General features: G+C 43.6%; 1 protein-coding gene across 1 annotated transcript; it reads left to right on the forward strand.

Moving 5' to 3' along the window:
• The first annotated feature begins 9,608 nt into the window (after positions 1–9,608).
• Positions 9,609–11,097, forward strand: LOC137544490 (uncharacterized). Its single transcript, XM_068265576.1, has 4 exons — positions 9,609–9,805; positions 9,887–9,988; positions 10,046–10,057; positions 10,245–11,097. Exons 1-4 carry the CDS (start codon positions 9,609–9,611, stop codon positions 11,095–11,097), a joined length of 1,164 nt encoding a protein of 387 aa, XP_068121677.1.
• The last annotated feature ends 457 nt before the right edge of the window (positions 11,098–11,554 follow it).

The following is an 11,554-nucleotide window of genomic DNA, read 5'->3' on the forward strand; positions in this document are numbered from 1 at the left end:
GGATACACTGCACAGAAAACCTCAACTGAGGCCCAGTGCACACCGAGCGGATTTTGAAGCGATCCGCAAACCACTTCCGTCTGTGAAAACGCTTGGCTAATGTATATCAATGGGGAGGGTGCACACCGGCGGTTTGAGGTTTTTAGCAAACGTGGTTCCTGCTGCACTTTTGCGGTTTGCAGAAGCGTTTCTGCCTCAATGTAAAGCATAGGAAAAGCTCAAACTGCTCTGAAAAACGCTAGATCAGAGCGGTTTTCCAGGCGTTTTTGTTACAGAAGCTGTTCAGTAACAACTTATACTGTAATATATGAAATCTGCTACACAACAACGCTCCAAAAACCGCTAGGCATGCCTAGAAAATCTCTCTAAACATGCCTAGAATCGCTCTGAAATCTGCTTCAAAAACCTCTAGCGTTTTGCAGATCTGCTAGAGGTTTTGGTGTGCGCCGGGCCTCACAGCTCACTGCCTCATGGCTGTGTTAAGTTACACTTACATAGTTCAGTAATTCACACAACAAAAAACCCTGCTTAACAACTCATTAACATTTTTACCTCATTTCATTCGGTATTTATAAAGGAATCATGTGGTATGGCAATCTGTAATTCATGGATTATTTCAGTGCTGGGAAAATGGATGAAAGAGGAGATACAGGCAGCCTTTTACTATACTGACAAGTAAACTGCAAGTGGTTATATCATCTTAACCATTTTTAATTACCATATAATAATAACATTTGGAAAATTGTTAATTTCGTTTTCCTTTTTTCTCTGTTGTGTTTCCTCCCTTCAATAGCCTGAATTGATGTTAACCTCCTTGGCGGTAATCCCGAGCTGAGCTCGGGGTATGCCGCCGGAGGTCGCCGCTCAGGCCCTGCTGGGCCGATTTGAGTTCTGAAAAAAGCAGCACACGCAGCCGGCACTTTGCCAGCCGCATGTGCTGCCCGATCGCCGCCGCTCCGCGGCGAAAGAGGGTCCCCCCAGCCGCCCGAGCCCAGCGCAGCCGGAACAAACAGTTCCGGCCGGCGCTAGGGGCTGTAACGGGCGGCTCTGACGTCAGGACGTCGACTGACGTCCATGACGTCACTCCGCTCGTCGCCATGGCGACGAGGAAAGCGAAACAAGATAGGCCGCTCATTGCGGCCTATCTTGTTACTTTCGATTGCCGGAGGCGATCGAAAGTACGCTTCCGGAGCGCCCTCTAGTGGGCTTTCATGCAGCCAACTCAGTTGGCTGCATGAAATATTTTTTTTTTAATTTAAAAAAAACCCTCCCGCAGCCACCCTGGCAAAATAATTAAACCGCCAGGGAGGTTAAGTGCTTAAAAAAAAAAATCGCTTGCCTAATGCAACCCTATGAGGCCTGGAACCCACTAGAGTTTTTGTAGTGTTTATGGAGCGCTGTGAATCGTTAGCGGTTTCCCTAAACGCTCTGCCAATGTAAATAAATGTAACCAATTCCACAGTAGCGATTGCGATTAGCAAAATCGCAATCGCAGGACAGGCAGCATTTTGGGAGCGTTTGTGCTTCAATGTAATGTACTGATGCGCTGGCAAATCACTCATGAATCGCTACACACAGCAATTTGAGTGCGATTGCAAACTAAATAAAATTAAGATACATTAAAAAGGACCAATCAGAATTAAAATCACTAATCGCAAATCGCTACACAATCTCTGCCAAAAAGCTTACACTTTAAAAATCGATTCTGAAAGCGGCGGAAAATGCTCATAAAATCGCTTACAAATCACTTATTAAAACCGCTAGCGATTGTACTAGCGATTTGCGATTTGTAGTGGGTTCCAGGCCTGAGGGTGTTCCCACAGCAGCATTGTGATTTTTGTAAAATCAAACGTGCTGCATTTAGAATTTTTTTGGGAGCGATTCGGCTTGGGGAAAAAAAAAAATACAAAAACATTCAAAAATTGCTCTGAAAATGTATTCACAAAAATCACAAAGTGCTAGCGATTCAAATTGTGATTTTGGTGTGCACTAGCCCTGCCTGACAGCTCCAGGCTGGGGATACTGACATCTCACTTGTTTCACTGCATGCTCTAGGTCTGACGTGTAAGAGGCACTTCCCTCAAGTCACTCATTTCCATGGGGTAACTGCCTCCATGAATGGACATTTTACAAAAAGTTTGTTAACCAAATCTTGGTGATCAAATCGTTAAGGTAAAAAAAAAAAAAAGGGGACATAAGGATAGTGCAGGTCCGGAGCTACAAGGAGGAAAAAAAAAATGTGCTTCTCTGATCTAAAGGCAGCCCTCTTATAAAGGACATGCACGGATACAAATCCTATGCTGATGTAGAGTAATGCAAACTGTGCATGCAAATTTGTGCTGCAAATTAAGGGATCCATTTTCAAGCTGCATCAAATTGCACACAGAATTTGCATAAACTTGCACCAATGCAAATACTTGCATTGCTGATTACTTTTGCAGATACTGGGCTCTATTCTCAAAGAGCCAAATTTTCCGCAAAATTTTACCGCTATATTCCCGCCAGCGGTAAACTCTGCAATTTTTCAACATTCACTAATATTTTCCGCAAGTTTTCCACATGCAGGAAAAAAGATGCAGAAACAGCCATTCATGCGGGAATCATGCGGTAAAAAGGTCGCATGAAAAAGTGTTTAAAAAAATATTAAAGTCCAGCAAGCACAGCCCATAAGCCTCCACACTGCATTAAAGTCAATGGGATGCGGAATATATCACTTACCACTTGTAGGTGAAAAAAAAAAAATAAAAAAAATCGGTAATTAACGACGAAATGATGCGCCTGAACATTTTTGAGATCTGATCTTTTATTGCGGAAAATACCCACACTTTTATCACACTTTTTTGTTTTTGCGGAAAAAACAAACATGCTGAACACTTTAAGAATTCCAACTTGACGGTATTTTGGGTGCAAACTTCCCGCATGTACTTTACCGCATGCGGGAAGTCTTTGAGAATAGAGCCCATTGGCAGAAACTTTGGTACAGAATTGCTCTATGGTCAGAACATTTCCTCTATTCCAGGCTGTGCTGCAGTCCTAACTTTTTCCCTTCGAGGATGAAACAACTGGTACAGAAAAGCCAGAACAGGCAGTGCAGAAGTTTTAAGTCTTCAGCTGTATAGACGGGAAAAGCTCTGCTGTGCTACAGTTGTGTTGTGCAGTGCAGGAGCCGCCATAGTCACAAGAGGAACAGCCTGCAGACCTCTGTACTCAGCATGTGATGGGTGCGCACTTACTATAGCTGCTACTACAGGTCCTACAACCAGAGGTGTTTAAACATTAAAGTCCTCATTTACACTTATCACAGCAATTTTGCCACCATCCTGCAGAGATTTTTGTCTTAAAGTGTCAGCGATTTTGGCATGATTGCAAATCACTGTAGAAATAATTTATGTATTTTATTAAACACCAACATATTACGCAGCGCTGCAGCACTTTTAAAAGCACAAATTCACCAAGCCTCAGGGCAGACACTGCAGAACACTTTGTCTATAATCCTTAAAAACAAAAATAAATAACATTCCCATTAACTTGCATTCAAATTGAAGTAGAATCACAGTTAAATTGCCAGTGACTCTGCAGCGTGAGTTTTGTGCTATCAGCAAAGGAAGACTAGGAACCAGTGTCAACCACCCTGGAGTTCTATTTATTCCCGGGGGGGGGGGGGGGGGGGGGTAAGCAAAAACCGTGCTTTTGGAGGGGATCAAAGTGGGCCAGCGGCAGCAGAAAGACCCTCCACGGGCTGAGCAATCCACCGCGGCAGTAATGGACGAGCTGAGCTCGTCATTACTGCCAAGGTGTTTAAGCAATGTAGCAATGTAAGCAATGTGCAATTTCGGCACACCTGAATGGGTTTTACCCCATGCAGGGAAAATGGAAACAAAAAAACAAAAACAAAAAATAACCCTGACATGCAATAACACAGACACATGGTGTGCAGAAACTGCATTCAGAAAACTGACAGACAAGCATGACTGCTGCCTAAACAAGGGTTACTGGGCATAGTCAGCTGTATGTACATGACCTGATGCTAAACTGCAAGGAACAGGAACACAAGAGAATTAATGTACTGGGCTGAACAGACTGCTTATAGAGTACAGATACTGATTACAGGGAACCAGACAGCACGTTACTTAGGAGTATAAGACTTCCCCTCTACACACAACAGTAATATAGTCCCCCTCTCTTCACCCCCTCACTGCATTTACTAGTGAACAGACAGCCCTACACTGAGCTGCAGCGTGCTACAAATGAGCTTATAAAACCACTGTCAGCCCACCTGACTGCTCTAATTGAAGGGTGGGGCTCAAACCTACAAACCTCCACCCCCCAGGAGGAGGCGTCCACCTCCATGTGCAATGATTCAGCCCACGGGAACAGGAAAACCTGGTGAAGGCTATCCCAGTGCCCTCCCATCATCCAATGGAGAGCGTGCAAATTAGGACCCGCCTTCAGCTCTCCTATAGGTTAATAGTGAGCCAGGGAGGGGCCACAAGGGGTGGAGTTATTAACCCTTTCTCACCACCATAAGAAGAGCTCAAAGGAGGTAGGCAGAGCCATTTAATCAAATACAGGAGAGTTATACCAACATATAGGAAGGACCACATTTGTCTGTGGAAGATGACTGCAATGTATGATGTATACTGCATAGTGCAGGCAGCTGGTATGGATCTATGGGTAATGCACAGTGTGCATTGTGTACAGCAGGGACTTGACCAATCACAAACACCCACGTCACATACAGAATCATTGGTGTGTGCTCCTTGCCTTAGGAGAGATATGTTCCCTATAAAAGCAGAACCGCAGCGCAATGGCCCCAGGAGGTTGCACGCTGTCCGCATATTGCGCTGCATTCAGTCAATGAAAGCTATGTCACTGGCAATGTGTGCATTTTGCAGTAATGCAGTGTGTTGGGATGCAGCGCGTCGTTTTACCACACTGGCCACACTGAGAACATCGCATAGCTGGTGCAATACAGTGTGGAAAGCCGCATTACCAGGAAAGCATCTAACGTTTATTTTTACCTCTTGAGGACCACAGTGCTAAACCCCCCTAAAGACCAGGCCATTCTTAATAAAATGGGCCACTTCAGCTTTAAGGCCAAGCTGCAGAGCCGCATAACTCACTGCACAAGTGATTCACCCCCCTTTTCTCCCCACCAACAGAGCTTTGCTGGTGGGGTCTGATCGCCCCCCAGTTGTTTATTTTTTAATTTTAAATATTTATAGTCTTTTTTTAATAAATAAACATTTTTGTTAAAGGACATAAATGATCGCCGCTCAGAGATTGAAGGCGGGGAGGAGAGCCTGCGCGCAATCTCCTGCACTAGCCGGCCCCAGGACTTGACGCCAATTGGCGTGGGGCAGTTGTTAGGTAGTTCAAGTACAACTGTAGTTAGAAGAATATGGAGGCTGCCATTCTTTTTAAACAATACCAGTTGCCTGGCAGGCCTGCTGATCTATTTGGCTGCAGTAGTGTCTGAATATCTCCTGAAACGAGCATGCAGCTACTCTTGTCAGATCTGTTCAGTAAATTACCAAACTTCTACCTCATGCAGAAAATTTTTAGTTGATTTGGAAAAAAAAGAGTGTGAAATACAGAATGTGATATTTTAAAGGACAACTGAAATGAGAGAGGTATATGGAGGCTGCCATGATTCTTTCCTTTTAAGTAATACCAGTTGCCTGGCAGCCCTGCTGATCCTCTGCCTCTAATGCTTTTAGCCATAGCCCCTGAACAAGCATGCAGCAGATCAGGTGTTTCTGACATTGTCAGATCTGACAAGATTAACTGCATGCTGGTTTCTGGTGTGATTCAGACACTACTGCAGCCAAACAGATCATCAGGGCTGCCAGGCAACTGGTATTATTTAACAGGAAATAAACATGGCACCCTCCATATTCTTCTCACTACAGTTGTCCTTTAACCGATCTAAATGATTTTACCGAACTGCTCTGAATGAATTGAAGCCAATGTCAGAAACTCCTGCTCTGCATGCTTGTTTGGGGTCTATGGCTAATAGTATCAGGCAGAGGATCAGCAGGACAGCCAGGCAACGTTGGGTGACCTTGAAGCGTCTGTGAATTTTTGTAGTTTACAAACGTTTATGTACAGGTAGCGGTGGCACCCTCCACAAAGCTGGGCTGTCACCACCAGTCACCAGTTACTGTGCATGCGCTGATGTGAGCACCCTGATTGCACCCAGGAGCATATTTGTGCACGCTTAGTAGCAAATTGCACATACCGCACATGTGCAGAACGCTCCCGGGACCAGGGTGTGCGTGGCTCAAGGCACCATGTGCACAATACATCTATATCTATATATTGCTGTATACTGGTATATAGCCCCTCCCTCCCAGTGATGTCACAGCTTAGGTAGTTTAGCTATTTGGAATTACCCTTCCAGAGCATTCTGAGATATCAGCTTTTGTTCTTACTGATTTCTACTGGCTTTGGAACACAGAGTAAACAAACATTCCACAGAGATGCACCCGCCACCTCTAAATCTGTCATCACTTGTGATAAATTTCATACTGAAAATATGAGTGAGGAAAGATTTTACAATGGGCAATCACTGACTAAATCATTTATAAAGTAAAATAAAAAAAAAAACACCTTTTAATCATTATGTTATTTTGAAGTGTACAGGGATACACTTTGCTTAGCTGTGGCTTCCTCCAGCCCCCGTAGTCTTATCCATCCCTTGGTTTCCTCCAGTCTTATTGGTTCTGCCCTGTGCCCCTCCGAAACCTCGCCAACTACACCGGTCGTGGACTATTGCACATGGGCGGCCCTGGTCACATGGCTCCTTGATTGCATTAGCCCATGACTGCTGATCTTTCCGAGGGGCACAGCAGCAGTACAGAGAAAACTAGGAGGAAAGCGAGGGACCTTTAAACCTGTGTGGGGCTGGAAAAAAACCCAGGTAAGTGAAAAAGAACTTCTACACCCATCTCAGGTTTACTTTAACCACTTCAGTCAATCCAGTAGACTATAGTCGTCCAGATAGACACCGCTGAAGTCTAACTGGACACATCCAGTGTTGTGGGGAGGGGTGCGCAAACATGGGCGCACGACTTCCCCCCTCCCCTTTACCCAGCGGGCTTTTCTCTGTCGAAGATTAGGGAAGGGGTTCCCCGAACCAATCGTAGTGCCTGGAATGAATGGACATGACCCTGATCAGGGGCCATGTCTATTCATAAATACATAAAACAAAAGTGAAAAAAACAAAAAAAAAAATTAAACACTTCCTGGTAAAACAGTGTAGTGTTTCTAGCACCATCTACTGGCGAAAAGTCAAATTACACACACCACAAATTGTATAATAAACAAATACAAATAATCCCTTCAATACAAACAACTGTATTGAAGGGAACCTTAATTGAGAGGGATATGTATGTTTTCTTTTAAACAATACCAGTTGCTTGTCAGTCTTGCGGATCTCTTTGGCTGCAGTAGTGGCTGAATCACACACGTGAAACAAGCATGCAGCTAATCACACTTCAGTCAGAGCACCTGATCTACATGCTTGTTCAGGGGCTATGGCTAAAAATATTAGAGACACAGGATCAGCAGGAGAGTCAGGCAACTGGTATTATTTTAAAAGGAAAAATCCATATCCTTCTCAGTTTAGGTCCACTTTAAAAGGCTGGCAGTTATTCCCTCATTCTCTTCCAGAGTCCAGTGCTAGTTGATCTATCATCTCTTGAGATTTCTGTGCTTTTGATTGCATATTGATTCATTTTTTTCTGCCTTAGGGCCATCAGATTTGCAGTATAGTCGTTTTAACAATTGCTGTATTATCTGGTGCTCTTTACTGCGTTTTTTTCCCCACCGCTGACCATTGACTGACCTGTGGCCTGCCTGTTGCCATAACCTTAACTTCCAGGAGGCGTCTGTCCAAAGAATCTTATGTAGCACAGCGATGGCATTGTGGAGTCTGTGGTCAGTTCCACCAGCAGCGTTATTTTAAAGGAGTCATCAGGCAAAATCATACAAAATGAGTGCTACTTATCGGGGGCTTCCTCCAGCTCCCAGGACGTCCCTCGCCGCAGCTCTGCAGCCAGCCGTTCGCCGGAGCTCCGACCCGGTCCCCGGCGATGACGTCAGAGCGAGCAGCGCTGTCAATCACCGCCACGTGGGCCGGAGCGGACTGCGCAGGTGCAGAACTACTGCTACCCAGAGGTCGCTCTGACGTCATCGCCGGGGACCGGGTCGGAGCTCCGGCTGGCTGCAGAGCTGCGGCCAGGGACCTCCTGGTAGCTTCGAGCTGGAGGAAGCCCCTTATAAGTAGCACTCATTTTGTATGATTTTGCCTGATGACTCCTTTAAGGATTGAAGAGTTAAAGGGATACTGTAGGGGGGTCGGGGGAAAATGAGTTGAAGTTACCCGGGGCTTCTATTGGTCCCCCACAGATATCCTGTACCCACGCAGCCACTCACCGATGCTCCGGCCCCGCCTCTGGTTCACTTCTGGAATCTGAGACTTTAAAGTCAGAAAACCACTGTGCCTGTGTTGCCGTGTCCTCGCTCCCGCTGATGTCACCAGGAGCGTACAGCGCAGTCACAGACCATACTGGGCCTATGCCGTGCGCTCCTGGTGACATCAGCGGGAGCGAGGACACGGCAACACAGGCACAGTGGTTTTCTGACTTTAAAGTCTGAAATTCCAGAAGTGAACCAGAGGCGGGGCCGGAGCATTGGGGAGTGGCTACGCGGGCACAGGATGCCTGCGGGGGACCATTAGAAGCCCCGGGTAACTTCAACTCATTTTCCCCCGACCCCCCTACAGTGCCCCTTTAACTTTAGAGATCTGTCCTTGACTTAGACAGAAGAGTTAAGTTTAGGTATGTTTCCTGAATACAACATGCCTTATCACCATGGCGACAACTCTAGAAACGTTAATAAAGACAGATAAGCTTAGTGAATTGAGGCCATTGAACGGCTGGTTAGTGGTGTGCACACTTAGTGCAAAACTGACAGTGCAACTCGGGTACCACCCCCTAGATTTCCCTTCACTGGTATGCCTGGCCTGAGGCAAGAATATGACCACAGGCCTATGTCCTATATAAAGTTATTCTTTAGCGAGGAGGTAATTTAGCAGATCGTGGATGAGACAAACTCAACAGGGCGCTCCACAAAGCAGATTCTCTAAGGGCTCTTTCACACTACAGGCAGCGTTAAAAGGCCAAAACGCTGCCTTTGGCTGTGAGCGCTTTTGAGTTTTTTTGCTGGCGTTTTGGAGCTTTTAAGCGCCAAAACCTAGCTTTTTCAAAGCGCTTTGAAAGCATTTTCAAAGCGTTTTACAGCTTGAAAACGTAAACAATGCAGTTTTTAAACGTAAACAATGCAGTTTTTAAATCATTGCATTTTAAAGAAATCTGATTGGTTTCATTTGAAATGCAAGTGATTGGTCACAAGAAGTCCTGTGATGTGTTGTTGTTTTGCATTTCAAGTGTCAGGATTGGGTAGTATAATATCATGTCTGTGATTGGTTTTTGAAAAGTGTATATAAGGTGCTGTCACAGGGAAACTTATTGTGGGTTGAGATAGGAGTTTGAGCAGCTATAGCAGTGTTGTATTGTTTTAGTTCATTGCTTGTCTTTGGAACAATGTATGCATATATTGGAATAGCTTTAATAATTATTACAGCTATTATTCAACTGAGGAGGAGCTCCAAAAAGCGAAGGTACTGGATTCATCCGCTGTTAATGGAGAGACAAGAGAAGGGTGGATTCTCAACCCTTTTTTCTGATATCAGGAATCATCCAGAAAAATTCTACAATTATACTCGATTGACAACTAGCAGGTACATTTTCATTATGTTTTTAAAACTAAATAGCTTTTTTTTTTGTTCGGATGGTAAGAATTTTTTTTATTTTATCTGTAGTTTTGACTATCTCCTGGAATTGATTTATGAAGACTTGGTTCAACAAACTACAAAGTTTCGGAAGCCCATTGCTCCAGCGGAAAGATTGTTGATCACTTTGAGGTGAGTTGAACATGTAATTTATAATGTACATGTATTTGTTTCTGTGTTTGTTTCCAGGTTGTTTTGCAGGTTTGTGGCCCACTTGTTAGCAAGTGAGATGTACTCTGCAGTGCACTGATGACTTCACTAGAGATCCACAGAGTACATACCACTGTTCTGCAGTGTTGAATAGATTTTTTCAAACAACTGTATGATTAGGTTGTTCAAACATACATGTATGTGAACTTATTTTTTCTTGTTTTTTTTGTTTTTTTAGGTTTCTTGCAACTGGAAACAGTTACACAACCTTGCATTATGAATTTAGAGTTGGAATTTCAACAATACACAAAATTGTGATAACAACATGCCGTGTTCTTTGGGATAAATTACAACCAAAGCACATGGTCTTTCCTGACAGAGAAAAGTGGATCGAAATCGCTGACAACTTCTGGGTAAAGCACAAGTTTCCCAACTGTATCGGTGCAGTGGATGGGAAGCATATTAGGCTTATTTGTCCACCTTGCAGCGGTAGCAAGTATCATAATTATATAAAAAAAGTTTCAATTACTTTAATGGCTGTAGTGGATGCTGATTACAGGTTCACTTACATTGATGTTGGAAATTATGGGAGTAGCAATGACGCAAGTATATTTGAACGTTGCAAATTAGGGATGAGGCTACGACATGGACAATTGGACTTGCCACCTCCAAGACCTTGGCCTGGAACCGTTGACCCTCAACCGTTTACTTTCGTAGCCGATGAGGGTTTTGGACTTTCCATTCATGTTTTGAGGCCATATTCCCAGAAAAAAATGGATAAAGAAAAGCACATATTTAATACTAGACTTACGGTTGCCAGGCGTGTAGTTGAATGCAGTTTCGGAATCCTAGCAAACAAGTGGAGAGTTTTGCACACTGCCATGCAATTGCACCCTGATAATGCTGTTCAGGTTGTAAAGGCAGCATGTGTGCTACATAACTTTTTAAGGAACAAAGAGGGAGGAATTATTACGGAAACTTTGGAACAGCCTTTTGAACACCTTACTGGGAGTGTACCTCGCGGTTCATCCAGTGCACTAAATTTACGTTATGAACTTTTTTGTAAAAACACGTTAAGGTTAATAGGTTAATTGGTTCTGACTATTTTTTTTTTGGAATTAATTAGCACACTTTTGTTCCTGTATTGTACTATGAAAGTAGATTTCTGTTTGTTGTACTAAATTTTAACAGTTTGTAACAAATACAATTTTGCATAGTACATCTGCAATAAATCCACACGTTTGTTTCAAATAAGAACGTTTTATTTGAAAAATAAAATTGAAAAAATAAACTTTATTTTTCCAGAACAATATTGAAATTAACCAGTATTTTAACAATGGTCAAAGTTTTTTACTGTTTCACAGTGGTAATGCTCAAGTGAGAATGTCAATTACGCTATATATTTACCTGTACATGATGCAGTGGGGCAACGAAATATGCAATCTGCTTTGGAATATTGTGAAATAGCCAAACCTTTTTTTTGTCCAGTACATCGCACAAGCAAACTACAATGAAGCATGTGTAATGTGAAGGTCAAAGTGTTTGGCT

Source organism: Hyperolius riggenbachi, chromosome 1, assembly GCF_040937935.1.
Source record: "Hyperolius riggenbachi isolate aHypRig1 chromosome 1, aHypRig1.pri, whole genome shotgun sequence".
Classification (NCBI taxonomy): domain Eukaryota; kingdom Metazoa; phylum Chordata; class Amphibia; order Anura; family Hyperoliidae; genus Hyperolius; species Hyperolius riggenbachi.

Coding starts and splice junctions, on each gene's coding strand:
- LOC137544490 (XM_068265576.1), top strand. CDS start 9,609: ATGTATGCATATATTGGAATAGCTTTAATAATTATTACAGCTATTATT. Junction 9,806..9,886: donor ACTCGATTGACAACTAGCAG/GTACATTTTCAT, acceptor TTTTATCTGTAG/TTTTGACTATCTCCTGGAAT.